The sequence below is a fragment of the Periplaneta americana genome, chromosome 3 (genome assembly GCF_040183065.1).
Source record: "Periplaneta americana isolate PAMFEO1 chromosome 3, P.americana_PAMFEO1_priV1, whole genome shotgun sequence".
In the NCBI taxonomy this organism is placed as follows: domain Eukaryota; kingdom Metazoa; phylum Arthropoda; class Insecta; order Blattodea; family Blattidae; genus Periplaneta; species Periplaneta americana.
Window position 1 is genome coordinate 153,023,989 of NC_091119.1, and position 19,611 is coordinate 153,043,599.

General features: G+C 35.2%; 1 protein-coding gene across 40 annotated transcripts in view; it reads right to left on the minus strand.

The window, feature by feature from the left end:
* The window catches only part of Dscam1 (Down syndrome cell adhesion molecule 1), a 480,268-nt gene that overhangs the window by 193,878 nt on the left and 266,779 nt on the right, over positions 1–19,611 (minus strand). For all 40 annotated transcript variants that reach the window (XM_069821931.1, XM_069821942.1, XM_069821928.1 and 37 more), the window contains exons 3-4: positions 9,923–10,101; positions 5,284–5,422 (exon numbers count right to left, since the gene is read on the minus strand). In XM_069821931.1, coding sequence (XP_069678032.1) covers positions 5,284–5,422; positions 9,923–10,101 — 318 coding nt within the window. The remainder of the gene's footprint in view (positions 1–5,283; positions 5,423–9,922; positions 10,102–19,611) is intronic.

Sequence of the window (19,611 nt, forward strand, 5' to 3'; positions counted from 1 at the left end):
AAAGCTGTTTCAAACTTGGAAAGTTTGGTATAAACACTGTGACTCACTATTAAACAGTGCTGCTATCTTTGGCAGGCGACTCTATGAAAAAGTTATACTAAACACAACAGATGACTTCAAAAGAGAATCTCAACGAAACAGAACAGTTGACCTTTATCTAAACACTCAAAAGATCTCAAACATGGCATTCAAACTCAACAAACTAATATATATTTGCCAAATGAAACATTTAGAACTCATAAACATTGTACTTTGAAGATGAAAGAAAAAACTTCCCAATGTCAGATACAAACAGACTTTCTCTCAAACAAGTTAATGTCAGATGTCAATTAGAAATACAATCTGTTAAGACAGTTAAAACACTTATGAACGATTTGATCAACAACCTTATTCATTACGAGAGCAATACATTTTAATTAGCACAAGGCAACTGAGCTTTGCTGTGAATATTACAAGATAAATCATTATCAAGAATTATGTCTTGCTTTAAATTCTGTGTTCAATTAAAATATACCAAAACATTTATGTTGGGAAACAAAATATTTCCCAACAGTTCATTTTTATATTTCCAAGAAATAATTAAATATAAAATACAACATGAGGGTTTCTAATAAAGTTACTATTATGAACAGAGACCGGAAGTTTAGGCATTATGAATAATTAAAATAGGCAGGCAAAAAGGCATCATAAAACAGCTAAAATAGGCAGGTAAAAAGGCATTATAAATAGCTAAAATACGAAATAAAAGGCAATTACAAAAACCTTGTACTTTCCACAAAGGGATTTCGGCAGCAACAAAAGCTTTACATAAGTCGAATGCAAATTGAGATTTTCGATTCCATGTTGCAATTACTGATGGAAGCAAAGAAATCTTCTTCCCAGTAGCCTTGGAAAGTGCATTTTTGTGTTTGGTTGTACTGATATATTGCGATATGAAATATTTAGCTAGCTACAACAACGTGTCGCAATGAAAACTGAAAAGAAAAAAAAAACCGTTAAAAATAACGTTAGACCCTCACTCATTGTTGCCTTGTCAAATAAACACAAGCGATAATTAAAACGCTTACTGTTATACACTTTTGCACGGCAGTACTCATTGTTGCAAAGAGAATATGAACTGACTGAAAGACAATAATATACATTCGGTGAAGTCACTTTCATTGTAGCGGTTCTAGAAATAAATTAAAATATACCTGCAGGCAATTTTTAATAATACATTAATAAATAATAGATAAATAATCAAATAACGGCAAAAAAACATTTATTTTGTAAATTAGGAATTTATATTAAAAAAGGCAGAAAAGGGCAACATAAAACTGTGACGTTTCAATCACAAAGGTATAATTCGTACAGATTTAGGCCTACTTTCAAAATGAAGATAGATTTAACACATTTAAAACGGCATTCTGCCAATGTTCCAGTCTCTGGTTATGATAAAGTTCAACAATAACTTCCAACAGCAGTTTTCATGTAATATGTGTAATATTTAAAGGAATGTGATTGAATTTTAATAGACAAGAGGGTCACAACAGCAATCAAGCCAAAAGACAATATATTTAAAGCTTCTGGAAACTCATGGATACATCTCTTAAGATCATTTCTACACATGTGTGAATTGAACTGCACTGAATATGCGCGGGAAAAACTAAAAGATCGTGTAAGAAGTCATAACCAATGGAGTCATGATAATGAAAGGACTTAGGAAAATTTTAGAATTTCAGAGCAGTCTTTCTTATTGTTGCCACAATGTCCCATAATGTTGTTATACAGTTGTAATCTGCAAACACTAAATATTCAGTGTATTGTATTCGTGCTTAAAGTATAGATTTTTTTTAAAAGATTAAATGGATCTTAGGAAGGTTTTATATAGCGGTATTAGAATCACTTTACATTACTCTTTGCATTCCATACCACATTATACATAATTATAATGCGAACTTAACGAACGCGCACTATGTTTTTAAGCTTGGCATGTGATCTTGCTCTCGTTGACGTCAGAGGGGCACTCTCTAGAGATAAGTACTCTTTACTGAAGGGATTAGGCTTCAGAGCAAGTCTGGGAGTTATGGCGAGGGAAAAATATATAAAAAGTCTCTCTATTCTACCTGAGGTCCAACATTACCCTTCTAGTCCAAAGTTTTAATGAATAAGGTTAACGAGACTCAAATTAAGTGGAAGTAGCATAAGGTAAATAAACGTAATAATAATTAAACATAATATTTGGAGGTTTTAACTGCACTTTCATATGTTTCACTTCATGAAAAATAAAGTTAGTAATAATAATTAACTATTGAAAGTTATTAAAAAATGCTGCATGACTGTAATCAAATCACACAAGAAGAGTTTGTACAATAAAATCATACAGTGGGTATCAAATTTGTATTGATAACGAAAAATTAAAAAGCATTAATAATTTTAATTTTGCATAATTCAGCAAACGAATTTTATTAATAACAAAATTTGCAAGACATAATCTTAACAATACAAAATATATGTATTTATTGCCTTGTGTTTGAACTAAATGAATGTTTACTACTTCAAATGTTACTAAAGCTGTCTCTAATGTGGTATTCTCGTTCCCTTAAATGGAAATGGAAAGAAGAGGCACATAATTATTTTCCATCTTAAACCATTAACCTTATAATGTCGTAATATAAATCCCCCCTTTCACTATTCTTACGGTTTCAATAGTCAAGTGCAACTTCATGCAGCATGGTAGCTACTGTTGTCACGCCAGGAGAAGGCGGCTGAAGTACTTAGACGGGGCGGAGGGGAAACAGTCGCGCATGCGCACCGCGCTGTTCACTGCAATATTCCTGTTTCACAAACATCTACTGCACGTGTCTATGAATCTTTGCGACTTTGTGAAAATAATAGTGGGGTTTTTACTGTAGTGTTTTATTAGTTTCAACAAGACAATTGTTTTCAGTATACCACAATTCTTGTATTGATTTAGTTTTCCTTTGCTTTTCGTGTTAATAGTGTTGATAATAATATAGTTAATAGAATATATGTTATTGTATACTGTTATTTAGGTTTATAGCAGTTTTTTGTTTATTGTAAATATGTCGACAAAGAGGAAACAAGGATTGACAATCTATAGCGAAGAAAGGAATATTATTAGAAGTGCAAAATAATTTTGTGATGAAGAAAAACAACAACAGTGCCTTTGCATTCCTCTTACGAAACCTACAGCAAAGGTAGAAAAGTACTCTAATCTATCCACAAGAACAATACAGCGTGTAAGGAATGAAATGAAAGACTGCACAGAAGAAAGTGCGTTGTCGACACCTGAGGGAGAAAAAAAAATGTAAACGTCCAGACTACCGAAACACAAATGTAGATGACTTCGACGGGATATTGACAAAAAAAGATATAATTGAGAATTTTTATTTGAAAAAGAAAGAGGGCCACCGGCGTAGCTCAGGACGTAGCGCGTTTGCCTGCTGATCTGCAGTTGTGCTCGGGAGTGAGTTCGATTCCCGTTTGCGCTAACTACCTGGTTGGGTTTTTTCCGAGGTTTTGCCAAGCGGAAGGCGAATGTTAGGTAATCTATGGCAAATCCTTGGTTTCATTTCGCCAAATACCATCTCGCCATCATCAATTCAATCGACACTGAAGAAGCTAGTAGTTATTACAGTGTCGTTAAATAACAAGTAAAAAAATAGTACCAAGCTGCAACAAACGTCTACCCTTTTACAAGAGAAAATTGATTTGAAATGAAAGACAACATTAAGATGAATACTGAAGAAAAAGGATTTCAGGTGGAAGAAGTGTGCAGCAAAAAAAAAAAAAAAAAAAAAAAAAAAAAAAAAAAAAAAAAAAAAAAAAATTTGAGGAAAACACTGTAAATTAGATTACGTGAAGATATCTACAGCAAATAAGAAAGCTTAGGAAAGTGGAAAAACCGATTTTGTATCTGGACGAAATGCGGATAGATAGGCCTACCAATTTAACGTTTCCCAAGTTCTGGCACGATAAAAATGTTACGGGAGTTTTGACTACCGTAAATGTGTCCAGAACACTCATTGTTGTCCATCAGGATGGGGGCGGTAGGGCTAATGGCTTTGTTGAGAGATTCGAATTAATATACACGGCTGGAACATAAACAGACGATTATCATGGACAGATCATACTCCAGAAATTTTGAAAAATGTGATAATGATAGTCATAGCAACAGCACCGAAGATGCGGAATCTTTTATGTCTGACTCCGTTCCCGTGTAGCCAAGTAAGTGGACGAAGTTTTCAGGTCAGAGTGTAGCGTAAAGTTCCCCCGTCCCGCCTATCTACTCCCCGTAGCGCGAAGACAGTACTAATACTGTGGTTATTATTTAACGATAAGCAGCATGGAACAAAAAAGTTAGGCATTTTTGTAAAACATCAGAACAATTGAAGAAAATGGAAGCTTTCTCTGTTTAATTACCCGGAACTCATATATTTAATTTTAACTGTAATCTGTGGGAATATACAAAATTTGGATAAGTCAACACACACCTTAAATTTTGTGATAAAAGTTAAAATTTATATGTGAAAAGTAATAAAATGTAAAGAAATATAAAATAAAAGCTTAATTTTCGTAACTTGTTTATAAAAGCTTGATAATTAAGTGATGAAAATGCCATTTCATTACTCTTTGTTCATTGGTTTTTCATTTTAACTACTGATTTACTTGTATTCTGAAACGACTTTCATTATAGCTAGTTAATCAACTTAAAAAGTAGGACAAAATAATTTACAACTACTTAACAATATTCATTCACAAAGCAGTAACGAAGTTTCTTTTGTTTGCTTATTGTTCCACTACTAACCACAAACGCTTTACATATCGGTAACTTTCGGTCGTTTCAACTTGTAATGCTTCTCACTCTGAACATTTTGAATGTCACGTGTACTAGAAGCGGCACTACTATGCTCACAAATTACATTATTTTCATAAATATGAATACTGTTCCAAAGTTCATTTTAATTCATGATATGTACTCTACTTTTGACCGTGAATTAAATATCTTTCAATAACGTACATACCACTGCTAAGTAACTGAGTTCTCAGTGTTTGTTTTGTAAATTAATCTCTCTGAAGAAGTAAACGCGTGCCTCATGGGTTAGAAAACAATGAGTATACCACATTAGAAAACAGCTGAAAACACGGTTGTTTTTCTATTAACAGTTGCGTTGAATTCTCAATTGAATAATACCGTAACGGAATTATTGTGTCACTATTAACAGAAAATCAACCAGACTTTAATCTGATCAGTTTGAATTCGTCGGGATTCGAACTCACCTGCCCTAACGTTGACATCCCTGGAGTGAATTGAGCCGACGGAATTCTTTGCTAGACATACATAAACTTGAGCATGAACTTCTTGACGGTAATCTTCTGCACGGAATGGAGGAAATACTAGGTTTCCATTTGCCAAAACCTGAAACATTATGAAAGAAAGAATTTAGAAAATTCAGAGTTGTAGCTATGAGAAGACTGAAGCAAATATCTATAAAGTATGTAAACTGAGCTACAATTAGCAGCTATTGTACATATGTCTCCAGTTTTTGTGATACTGTAGGTTGAAACTTTATGTACGGTACCTAAAAGTTTAACTGTATACTACCTATATACTGTCACTGTGCCTCCAAAATCCGCTATGTGTTTAAAAAAAACTGCAAGACAAAGAAAAAAAGCATTGCTACTTTTAATTCTCTTGAATGTCAACGCTACTTTCGGTATAATTTCAATCATTACCACACCGTGGCGTCGTAGTCTAAGGCATCCTGCCTAGGACTCGCGTTACGAAATGCGCGCTAGTTCGAGTCCTCATGGGGGAAGAAATTTTCTCATGAAATGTCGACTAGTGTATGGGACTGGTGCCCACCCAGTATCGTGATGCACTTGGGAAGCTGCGATAGGTAGCGAAATTCGGTTGTGAAAGCCGGCTATAACGGCTGGAGGGATCATCGTGCTAACCACACGATACCGCCATTCTGGATGGATGATCGTCCACCTCTGCTTCGACATGTGGCCGTGAGGCCAGCAGCCGGCTGGTCGGTCTGGGCCCTTCAAGGGCTGTGGCGCCACGGATTATTATTATTATTATTATTATTATTATTATTATTATTATTATTATTATTATTACAAGGAAAATGATGAAACTATACCGGAAGTAACTTTGAAAATCAAGAGAATTAAAAGTGGCAATGCTTTTTTCTTTGTCCTGCAAAATCTTTTCAAAAATGCATGGCGTATTTTGGAGGCACAGTGACAATATGAAATATGAACTTTATAATATAAATTATATTATAATGTATTAATAGTCTTGGAGTATAACAATTTCTTTCTTTCTTTCTTTATTCCTCGTATTTTACCTCCTCCTTTGATATCGACTTACAATTCAATACAATGTAGAAGAGGGTATATTTTTGTACCAATATTAGACAGGCATACATTGCAGGCCTCCCTGGCCGTGTGGTCAACACGGCACAGAGCTATCCTTGAGGTAACACAGAGTGGCACACGGCAAGGAACAAATGCCCAGCCCCGTGGATAATCACTTCCATTTCCCAAGCCGGGAATCAAACCACGGACCGCTTTGGATGAAAAACGCGTACATATCCGTAGAACCAAGGTAATTGACTGTATTATAAGGTCTGTTCTTATTGCAGAGGTAGAAAGTGAGAGTAAAATCATACTTAAAAAGCCTGAATCATATTAACATATCGCAGAGTAGATCTATATGGTATATTATGATATATTAGGCCTTCATGTTTTTTAAGAAAACAAATAATTTACAACACGTAACAAAAAAGAACAACTACATCAAAATACTTGTTTTTATCGTTTCCTAGGTCCTTATTGGGAGGAAAATAATATTAAATAAAGTATTAATGCATTGTTACATTTTATAAAACAGGGTAATGTTGTTTTTAATGGTTTCGTTAAATTAAAATTTATGCTTTAAACAGTTCTCGCGTTTACACACGCATTCAATAAATTTTTAATTATTCTTCATATCAATTCTTCATCAAGTATCACACTAATTGGTCTTTCGCTGCCACTATTCAGTAATGGAGCACACTCACGCTATAATAGTATTCATTAATATCAAGCCAATACATTTGTGTGAACAGCTTGACAACCACAACATTTATACAGAATATGAAATTCAGAACATCGTTATCACTTTTATTATACAGTCATTCCATATAAACATAGTACATCATTATTATAGTCTTAAAATTATAAGAATTGTGATTTTAGGTCTTCACTTGTATATACAAGAGAAGATATGTAATTACGTAGAACAGTCATTTTAATTCATATATTCCTTTTTAACATATCTCGTGATACCACCAGGCACACAGAGTCAACGTTATCAAAATGTTTCATTTATTTGTAAATAAGTATAGTAAGTACATTTTAATGCGTTTGTATTCTTCTTCTTGAATCCTCTAAAGTAATGGGTAGATCTAAGGAAAGAAATAATAATTCTATGTCCTTCTTTTGAATTTTCTAAAGATTAAGGAATATACACAAACACTGTACTGTTAGCTGTAATTATTATTATTGTTATTGTTATTGTTATTATTATTATTATTATTATTATTATTATTATTATATATATATATATATATATATATATATATATATATATATATATGAAGGGTTCAGGGGAAAAACACGTTTGGTCACATTTTGCAAATTTTTCAGGAGCGCTTTTGTAGACTGCAAAACTGACAGTTTCTTCAGTGTAAACCTTTTCTTAATATGCTTATAGCATGGAACCAAGCTAGTTTTTCACCTGTATGACTATGGGATCTTAAAGATCCCAATTTTAGCTGTCAGATTCAATTAAAATATAAAAATTACTAAATTTGGACTAAACGTGTTTTTCCCCTGGACCCTTCATATATTATATACGTATAGGGCACACAAGTTACATAGTGTCTAATATCTAGATTAATCCACACTTGGATACCGAAATTAATCTGGCCTTTCTAGAGTTTTGCTTGCCCTCAAATATAAGTGGAGTCGAGAACAAGATTTGAGATGACTTAAGGAGAAGATAGAACATGAGCAGTTGAGTTTCGGACAAGATTAAAGGTCGTAAAATTCACATAATAGTAGCAGTAGTACTAATAGTATATATAACAGACGATATTGCACTTTTCACAGACAAAAATTTTCATAATACTTTTTATTTCTCGTGATTTTTTAAAACATCGATGAAAATTTGATTTTCGTTGTCTCGGACACCCGGGTAATAAAGAAATTGCGACACTTGTAAAATTTCTATCAACATACAGTAGGCCTACATTTCCTTGCCCAAGTTTTATCCATGTTCTTTTTTCTCTTCGTGAGCATATTTCTTATTTATTTTTTTCAGAATGCATAATCTACTCCTCGCATAAAAGAGTTATTCAGAAACCACACTGATTAACTTCTTCTAAAAATAAAGCTGAGAAAATTGGCACTAATGTTCAGATAGAACAGGTGCTACGATATGTACACTTAAGAAATTGGTATTTAGTCTCTCTCTCTCTCTCTATAAATACAGGATTGTTTCCGATCTCTGATAACGAATTTAAATGACATCATGTGCGTTAGGAGTCACACGACAGATGAACTGTGGCGCGAGGTGACAGACCAGTAGTGAGTGATCTCTCAAAGTGCACGGCGACTCACAGCAGAAATTCCCAAGAAAATCGAGCCTTTTTGGGAAACATAACAACCCTTTCCGATGCCAAGTACAGTTAAGTGAAAATAAAAGAAGCCTACAATAAGCGAGGTTTCGTTATTTCCATGAAAGGCATTTTCTATGTACTTCATAAGATTGGTAAAGCTCGAATGGAATTAATTTGTATCATCTAGTGGGGTGCGGCGACTTGTGAAGAGGGGTGGATTTGCTTGCTTTTCCACTCTGGAATTAATCTCATCCGAGCTTTGCCAGTCTTATTAGGTAGGCCTTTCTTGGAAATAACGAAATCACGTTTTTTGCAGGATCCTATGATTTTCGTAACTGTACTTGGAATCTGAAAGGGTTGTTATGTACCCATCCCAAAAAGGCTCGATTTTCTTGAACATTGCTACTATGATACACCGTGCACTCTGATTATGAAATCACTCACTACTGATCTGTCACCTCTCGCCGAAATTCAGCTGTCGGTGTGATTCCTGACTCACATTACGTCATTCAAATTCGTTATCAGAGATCGGAAACAACCCTGTATATATATATATATATATATATATATATATATATATATACACACATATATATGTGTGTGTGTGAGGTGCTACGATTTGTACTTAAGAAATTGGTATTTAGTGTCTCTCTCTCTGTCTCTGTATATATATATATATATATATATATATATATATATATATATATATATATATGTGTGTGTGTGTGTGTGTGTGTGTGTGAGAGAGAGAGAGTGAGGGGGAGGAAGGCAGAAAATAGGAAAGACTGGATAATGCTGGATTTGCAGTGAAAGACCTGTTCTTGAGCTGAACACCATGAATGAATGAATGAATGAATGAATGAATGAATATGGAATGCGTTCTGCCAAGTGTAGTATGGATCCTAAAAGTCTTAAATATAGATAACTGTATATAATAATAATAATAATAATAATAATAATAATAATAATAATAATACTTCATTTCCAGAACAAAGATACATATTGCCTTTTTATAACTATAACTTGTTCATATAATACGTATTTGTATATTATAAACTACACTTTGGCCAAGTATTCAATAGGATAAAATAACTAATATCTAAATGTCTAATAAGATGTGTGTAAACTGTGTGAAGCCTATGAAAAACATTGAAAATTGTACTTGTTCTGACATACGAATAGTTTATGAAGTTCATGTAAACCTTTGTTAATACTATGTAAGCTCTATTACATTTAATTAAACCTACCTGTCTAAGGCCAGGTACGTCCCCTACCGCTGTTCCGTCAGCTCGAACCCAGATAATTTCAGGTACAGGATTTCCTCGTGCTGAACATTCTACCACAGCTCCCGTCGTGTTGGAAAAATCGACCCTGTTTGGAGGTTCCCTGATATAGACTGGTCCGGCAGTGTCATCGTCGGCAATAGCTGAAAAAGAAAAATCACATTAGGCGACGAAAAAACACAAATAATTACCATATAATTAACAACAAAGCCGTTCCAGATCAAAACTGCTAAGTTTGTACTGGACAATCATAATTCCTTTATCAACACAACTAATTTAAAAGCCAGACGGCCAGAATATGCCACTCTTCACAATAAATTATTTCTACTGTCACTTGTAAAGACCTACGTATCTTGCAATCGCAAGTGAATGTCCATAAAATATATTTATTTTCTGCTTTTAAACTATCTATTTTCATAATATTGTTGACTGTTTGTCAAGTAAGTAATTAAGTAATGTAGTTAGAATCTCATAAAAATAAAAAATAGCATTGCTATAATTTTAAATACAGATTTTCGTAAATAGTACAGTAATATTACAAAGGATTACAATATAGCCTATAATATGATATTGCAGTCGAGTAGTCTAAGACGTTATGCCTTGGATTAACGACCCGAAATGAGCGCCGACCGAATCTTCATGGGATAAGGATATAATGAAATTTCGGCGTGTAAGGGACCGGTGCCCACCCAGCCTCAGCATCATGAAGGATGTGAGAAGCTATAGTATGTAGCGTAATCTAGTATCGTAAGCGAGGGTTTCATTATGCTGATAATACTGATTAGATTATCGTCCACTTCTGCTGAGATATGTGGACGTGAGGCCCTGCACAAGCTGTTGCGCCAATGATTTTATTTATAATAATAATAATAATAATAATAATAATAATAATAATAATAATACTAATAATAATAATAATCACCACCATCATTATCAACACGATTTAGGCCGATTTGGCCTGTTCCGACTGTACATAAATTTTTGTCTAATGCATATCCATCTCTTCCTCGGGCGTCCTATTCTTCTTCTGCCTCCCGTCCTGTAAAGTAATAACTGTGAGGTAATACTGTTGTCTCCATATATTATAGACCTATATACAGAGTGGCCCAGAAGTTACTATCTATTATTTAACTTAGATTATAGCTGGGAGGATCATCGTGCTAACCACACGATACCTCCATTCTGGTTCGATGATCGTCCATCTCTGCTTCGGCATGTGGGCGTGAGGCCAGCAGTCGGCTGATCGGTCTAGGCTCTTCATGGGCTGTAGCGCCACTGGTTATTAGCCTATTATTATAATTATTCAAATTCATTGCACCCTTTTATGATGCCTATTCCATCTCGCAAAACCAAATCTCTTGTATTTTCACCGCATCCCGTATAGAATGTATTTTCAAAATTTATTTTTAATCCCCATTTGTCATACTCTTCAATCACATTCTGCATTATCAAATTCTTGTGCTATTATTACTTGATATTGTTATTGGGTGTACAATGTAATATAAAAAATATAGTACTGTTAAGATTTGTCAGCTACTCATTAAATAGATACATTTACTTAAATAGTACTTATAATCCATAACTGAAGTCACGTGTCTTTTACATAAGTGCATTTTGCGTGCAATGCGAGAAATGAAAGTTTTATCTTCTTATTTGGGTCACCGTAAATTATGTAAACAGAAGCAGAATTGGAAACATGATAAAGAAGTACAATGTTACGAAACGCAGTGAGTGACACGTATAATGAAGATGTGTCATCTCCACGACAACGATTATTTTATATGGTTTCAGTTTCTTATTTAAAAAAAGTACAATGTATCATTATAGAAGAAACTGCATTCGTTATCCTACTGAAATTTAAAAATACAAAATCAGGGCATGTAATATCCTATATTATAAATTTATTACATTGTTCTGATGCGAAATAAACGAAATGTAATACACCACAGGTTTCATTTATAGCTCATTCATTTGGGTGTAAAATAAATATGTTGTATAAAGACAGTTAAATCTCGCATTATAGGGACGACATTTTATCGACAGGCTAACGGGCGGCAGGAGGTTAAATTCAGCTATGTATAAAAGCACCATTAAATAAAAACTAAACAACAATAAATTTCAAAGCATGGAACCTGCCTAACTGTAGTAAAATATATGCGTGTTTGCCGAACAACTGCGGTCCAAATTAAATACTCTTTGAAAGACAAGTGAAACATAGCTCTCAAAAAAACAATATAAACTCGAATCAAGCCAGACCCTGAAACTGACCTCTTTTGGGAGGCGCCGGTTTGACTCGCGACAGCTGAATGTCGTTATGTCTGTCTAACGTCCTGGAGGTCCAGGGATCGATCTCACTTACTGCGGGAGAATATTGGGACGGAGCCAGAACACAAAGGGCTTTGACCTTGTCATCAATCACCTTCAGCAGCAAATGTGGTTTCTCGCCGTCCCTCTGGAAACGCGAGTGTTCCAACACTCCTCCCCCGCCTGTTTCCGACACCTGGAGGAGCGATATGGTAGCAGCCGCCGTTAGAAGATTTGCTTCGGTTTCTTTTACGACCGAGGATGTCTTATACAATAATAACCGTGTCGGCAGCTGTATTCCTGCCATCAAGAAACGCATTTCCAATTCAGAGAAACGGATTATCGGTTTCTATTTTCATTTAACGAATAAGCATTTTATTTAGCATCAGACTGTTGAAATTATTCAATAAAAATGACTGGCAGAAGTCTTATTTGGACATACTAATCAGATATATATGTTTGCAGAGGCTTGAAAATAGAAACGTAGAGTATAATCGGTTGTAGAGTTCCAAATTTATCTCGAAAATGAAGCAGAACTCACAAGCAAACATTCTGATGAAGGCAGATAAAAAAGTTAAATTTTTTCCTTCTGCCGTGTCAATAATGACAAAAGAAGTAAAAAAAAAAAATATGGTTTATTTATCGACGCTCGCAACTACAGAGGTTATATCAGCGTCGCCGGTGTGCCGGAATTTTGTCCCACAGGAGTTCTTTTACATGCCAGTAAATCTACTGACAAGAGCCTGTCGTATTTAAACACACTTAAATGCCATCGACCTGGGCCGGGATCGAACCCGCAACCTCGAGCCCAAAAGAAGTACTTACACAAATTTTGGCCACTCGATCGCAATTACAAGGCCGTCCAGAAAGTGGCGCCGTTTACAGAAAAAAAACAATCGCATGGAAAGATTTATTGAAACAGAAACAACTGTTGCGCTATTTGTCAACATATCTCTCACTGGAATTGAGGCATTTGTCATACCATGGGATCAATTTTTGTATCCCTGTGTCATAGAAGTCAGCCGCCTGGAATCGAAACCAGCATTTGACAGCCGTCTGCACCTCTCTGTCGATCCCATGATATGACAAATGTCTCAATTCCGGTGGGGAATATGTTGAAAAATAGCTGTGTCTGTTTCAATAAATTTTTCCAATGAAATTGTGTTTTCTTTTTGTTAACGACCCATGACGAACTTATTTTTACGGCCCTCGTAATTGCCAAAATTTGTTTAAGCACTTCTTTTGACGTTATTAACATGGTGAAAGAAAAAAATAACTTTTATCTGTCCCCATCAGAATGTTTGCTTGTCAGTTTAGGACTGGATCAATGGACACTGCAAGCATTAGTAAAGTAATGAACTATCCACTCTGAAGTTCATTCAGAAGGAAAAATTGACAAAAGTGTTGTATGATGTGTGTAAAATTATAAACGCAAGAGTGTGGCAGTAACTGTTGACAGTGGAGTTATGTTCAACCCAGCTTAAAGTTAGATTAATCGAATTTATCATGTGAAGTACTGATTTTCAGACTCTGCGGCGATGCTCCTTGGAGTGTCATGGCTTTCGATCAGGGGCTTTCAGAAATAAAATCGCTTGCTATAACGAACTACGCGTTAGTGAACTCCGATTAATACCAGTTTATTTTTCTCTTAAGATCATCCAATTTTCATAAAAATACGATAATTTTCATTACTTTTAGACTAAATAATGCAAAATGTTCATTACAAAAGATACACATCTAAATGTGGGGAAAAAAAGTTTCATTGTGAAAGTAGATACAAAGAGTTTGAAAAATGTAGCAACTTCTTTGTTTGTCTCTTTCTTTCTTTCTTTCTTTCTTTCTTCCTTTCTTCCTTCCTTCCTTCCTTCCTTTCTTTCTTTCTTTCTTTCTTTCTTTCTTTCTTTCTTTCAATATCTTATCTCCTCTGCTATGCCGTCTTACAAGCCACTACGGCGTAAAAGGGATTTGATAAACACTAGACATAGGGTAAAGTTACCTAATTCCGTGATACGTTTTTTTTTTTTTCACTGAATGTCACGGGATTAGGTACCTTGCTAAAAAGTTCACCGATTTCTCAAAAGTAGGCGAAATATGTCTGGCGCTATGGTCGAACGGCAAAGCTTTGACTGACATTCAATTTTTAAAAAGTATCACGGGATTGGGGGTATCACGGAAATAGGCAACTTTATCATACTCACATTGTGGGCCAACCTGGTCATGAAATCGGCATGACGCATGCCCTCGAAGGCAACACAGGACAATCACAAGTCAAGGGACAAACAATCTCTGTCCACGTCGGGGATTGAACTACTAACCTCTATGCTGGGAAGCGCGTACAGAAGCCACAGAAACGGACAAAGTTTAACACAACTTGTTAGAAACATGTAATGGTTTATAATTTAGTGATATGCATACAATTTCTTATTTTTCTTTCTATAAAACTTTGAACATTCCATATTATCTTTTGAAGAACTAACAAACAACAGTAGAAGACCTATCTAGGATAGAAGAATAGATCAGGAGTGAATTGTTCTATTACAATACACTGATTGGTTTCAAAAAGTCTAGTAAAAAGAGTAAGTTTTTAGCCTTCTAGATTACAAAGACTATATTCATACACGGAAAAGAACGATGTCGGTGAAAAGGCAACACATTTTTTCTTTGAAATTGAAATTGTGGCTTTTCAGCCTTCAGCCACTAGCAACTGAAATGCCTATTTCTATTCACTGTACAGTCCATATTACGTTGACCATTATTCGACGTTGTTACTTAAAAAAACGGACTAAATTTCAGGTAGTATTTACACTGAGTGTCTCTGAAATAAAAGATGTCTGTTCCATTGCATGAACATAGTTTGAAACGTAGGCTAACGTACATTTTATATTGAATTTCATTTTTTTTTTGCATTCTTTATGACATTAATTTAAATCGTCTTGTATATTATTAAATTAGTTAGTTTAGATTTATTACTGTGGTGAGACAAATATTTTAATCTAAATAGGCCTACGTCAAATAACTAACTTGATCGAGCATGGCGAAGAAAGATTATCATTCCCGCCTTGTATTCGATAGGCCAAAGTCCGGGTAGCTTGACTTACGTTTTTCGTGATTCCCCCAAGTCCCTCGAGGCGAATGCTGGGATAGTACCAATTTCAAGGGCCACAATTCAACTCCTTCTCAATACTCTTTATCCCTTCACAATCACTTGTCATCTATTATCCTGTCATCTACTGCGGTAGGCCTACCACCTAATCTGTCGAAGTACTGCATTTAGCAAAACGTGCTCTCTGTGGACATGACGGCAAACCACGTCAATGTGGAGAAAGCCGGAAAAAAATGGGTAAGCCTAAACACTTGAGGTAAAGAAAAGTTTTTATCTTGCGATTTGTAACTTCACGTCTCACATTCGAATTCAAATATGTCAAAAATTACATTTGGGTTCAAAAATACTTCGCGGCATTTGTACTTAAACAATAATGAAAAGTGATAACGGTAAAAACATTTGGTCTTGCCTTTCTTTAGAACTGCTAAAATTCCTTAATATTAAACACCTTAATTAAAAATAATATTTTTATTAAGGTCTGCCTGTGTTTCAACAGTGGTTAATTTATGTAAGGAATGTATTTTACATCTACAGTTAAATACACACATTCGTCTAGTGTGGAAGGAATATGAACTCCAAGGAGGGGAAGTGACCAACACTTATAACAGCAACTTCGAACTTCACACAGCAGCATGTAATAAATTTTCCCTCTTGGGAGGAAATAAATTTTATACGGGGCGGAGATTTCTCCCGGGCTATCCCCTGAATACATCACTTTGCATATCCCAAAACTACATTTTAATAAATTATGACGACATATTTTATCTCCGTGCCTTGTTCTTTGTCTCAAACATTGTCAGGAAATGTTTTTGCATTAACATTAAAAAGACGTGCTTTTAAAATCGATTCTAAACATGGGACAACTTCTTTTGAAAAAGTGAGGGTTGCTGGAATTTATAAAGTTCCTACAAATAGCCTAATGTAAGTACTATATAAAAATAACATAGTTTAATTTTTAGATATTATAACAGCCAACGACCTGCATACACTCAGAGAACAAAATATTTGCTTAAACGTTAGAATTGGGTCATAGAAACAATTTCATTAACAGAATGTTTACTATGTGTGTGATCCAGTAGCAAGGACAAATTTTCTACGGGGATTGAAGTCACGGACTCAGGTGTAAAAAGCGCGCGCTCGAGCAGAACGCAATGTTGCTACAATACACGCAACAATGGAGACTGGGCGTGGCTCCGTATTGATCTAGTGCGTAGAACGTTGCGTGCAGCACGCACGCACAGACCTACGTATATATATCTGTGTATAATGCATTACAATACACGGAATTGGCCTAATACGAAATGCAGTCAGAAAATTACCTACTTATATCGTACCCTTCTCCCCCACCCCCCAAAAAAAGGCAAACGAAAAGGGGTGAAGTGATTAAACACTAGCAAGTACTTTATGTTAAGAACAAACACTCCGTTGCTGAGTGAAATTTTTTTAGAGATCGCTTGCTTCACTGTTTCTGTGTTCATAGTCATCTTTCAATGTGAGTAAAGGATTTTAAACTCCCCCAACGTACTCCTTTTGTTTGATGAAATAAAAATGCACAGTACGTCTACTAAGGACGACTTTCATTAGCATACAATTTCTATCCACAACATGTGGGATTACTGCCAACATAAAATGGTTAGGAAATGATAAGGACAATATCGTTGTTTTAGATTTCTATCACTTTAGTTACGTTTTAAATAATAAATCAGCGAATGATTTTGAAAAACGATTTTCATAAAGTAAATGATGTTATGATTCGAAAATCCATAAAGTCCAGGTAACAAAGTAAGAAATTTTGATTTTTCTTTTTATTTTGACGTACCGATATTAAATAAAAATAAGATTTTACAACTTATTTTGATCATAATAAAAACATTGACAATATTATAGGGGAGAGTCGGGTAGTATCGGACATCGGGTAATATCGGACAGTGAGTTTCTTTCATCTACCACACGATGATAGTACCTGATTGACATGGTTACGTTTCTGTGATGTCGCATAGAGAAACATAACCATGTCATTCAGGTACTACCATATGGTGGTAGATGAAAGAAACGCACTGTCCGATATTACCCGATGTCCGATACTACCCGACTCTCCCCTACTCACTTATGATTTTTAGGTTCATTGCTGCCCTCACATAAGCCCACCATCGGTCCCTATCCTGACAAAGATTAGGCCTAATCCAGTCTCTACAATCATATCCCACCTCCCTCAAATCCATTTTAACATTATCCTCCCATCTATACGTCTCGGCCTGCCCAAAGGTCTTTTTCCATCCGACTTCCCAACTAACACTCTATATGCATTTCTGCATTCACCCATACGTGCTACATGCCCTGCTCATCTCAAATGTCTGGATTTAATGTTTCTAATTATGTCAGGTGAAGAATACAATGCGTGCAGTTCTGCATTGTGTAACTTTCTCCACTCTCCTGTAACGTCATCCCTCTTAGCCCCAAATGTTTTCCTAAGCACCTTATTCTCAAACACCCTTAACCTCTGTTCATCTCTCAAAGTGAAAGTCTAAGTTTCACAACCATACACAGCAACCGGTAATATAACTGTTTTATTGTATTTAACTGACAATATTATACTTACTTACTTCCTTACTGGCTTTTAAGGAACCCGGAGGTTCATTGTCGCCCTCACATAAGCCCGCCATTGGTCCCTATCCTGAGCAAGATTAATCCATTCTCTATCATCATATCCCACCTCCCTCAAATCCATTTTAATATTATCTTCCCATTTACGTCTCGGCCTCCCTAAAGGTCTTTTTCCCCTCGGCCTCCCAACTAACACTCTATATGCATTTCTGGATTCGCCCATACTTGCTACATGCCCTGCCCATCATAAACGTCTGGATTTAATGTTCCTAATTATGTCAGGTGAAGAATACAATGCATGCAGTTCTGTGTTGTGTAGCACTGACAATATTATGCAAAAGGAAATCCGCAATCTAACCAAATTCTACGTAATAAAACGGGAATCATTATTAAAATTTATATTTTCACGTAGGCCTAATGAAAATAAGATTTCACAATTTATGTCAATCAATACGTTGTTGCTGTATTACACGGAGAAATTCTCAGACTGATCCAATTCTAGTTAACAAAATGTAGCCTACGTTTATGAAATTAACATTTTCTCGTTTAGATAAAAACAAGGTTTTACAATATTTACAATTTACTGATGATATAAAATACGAGGGGATATACAGGATTACTTCTCTTACTAAGGAGAAACTACTTCTGTAAGATTAACGACATCGAGACAGTCAAGCCAGACCGACCCGGCAAGATATCAATACCATTGACCGCTCTGGGAAAACCCATACAATTGGGGAAAACGTTCTGCAACGGTCTAGAGTCGGTGTACTGAACCAAAACCGCGCCCAAAAGCATTGGTTAAAAATGTCGAACATCTTCTTCAATTCTAATCATAAACGATAAGTACTTAACAAATATTTAAATTAAATATTAATTTCATAAACCTCTCTATTTCGTAAGATAGTCTACACTACGCAATGCGTTTTACGTCAAATTTAAGTTTATTCCCATACGTTACAGTCTGAAAAATTTCATGTGAAAAATAAAATCAACGTTTCAATTGGAACTTAATACTAATAAACTGTTGATTTTAGTGGGTTTCTTTGAATCTCCCCTACGTATGCTAGACGGATTACGATAGGCTAGTACTGGAATTGTTTGGTCAACTCTCCGAAGACAGGTTAGAACCTCACCAATAAAGCATCACTCATGAGGCAACTAAGCCAGGAGATAATGGTGTAGGTTGGCCAGTTCCTTTCCCCCTCCATTGCGCATACATCGCTGCTGACTAGTAACATTACATTAACCAGACTTTAGATGCATACAAATAATTATTGTTCTTCCTGTGACTCCTGTGACACATATCGACAAGTGAGATGTACTGCCTGATAAAATAGATGTTTACTGAAATTAAGGATGCAAAATAAGGAACCGCAATTTATTTATTTAACATTTTTCCTAAACAAGGATTGCCTAGAAGATAAAGTATACCATTTACAAAACAAACTTTTGAATATTACATAATACATGGATAATTTGTTATGAATATAAAACCAATGCAAGAAAGAAATTACAGTGCAATGTCTTATCTGAGGTGATTTCTTAACAATGCAATCGAATCTTTCAACACAAGTAAACAAACATTGGTAATTACAGATGGTGGCAAATGAAAAGCCTTGCAAAAATCAACAAACTGCTT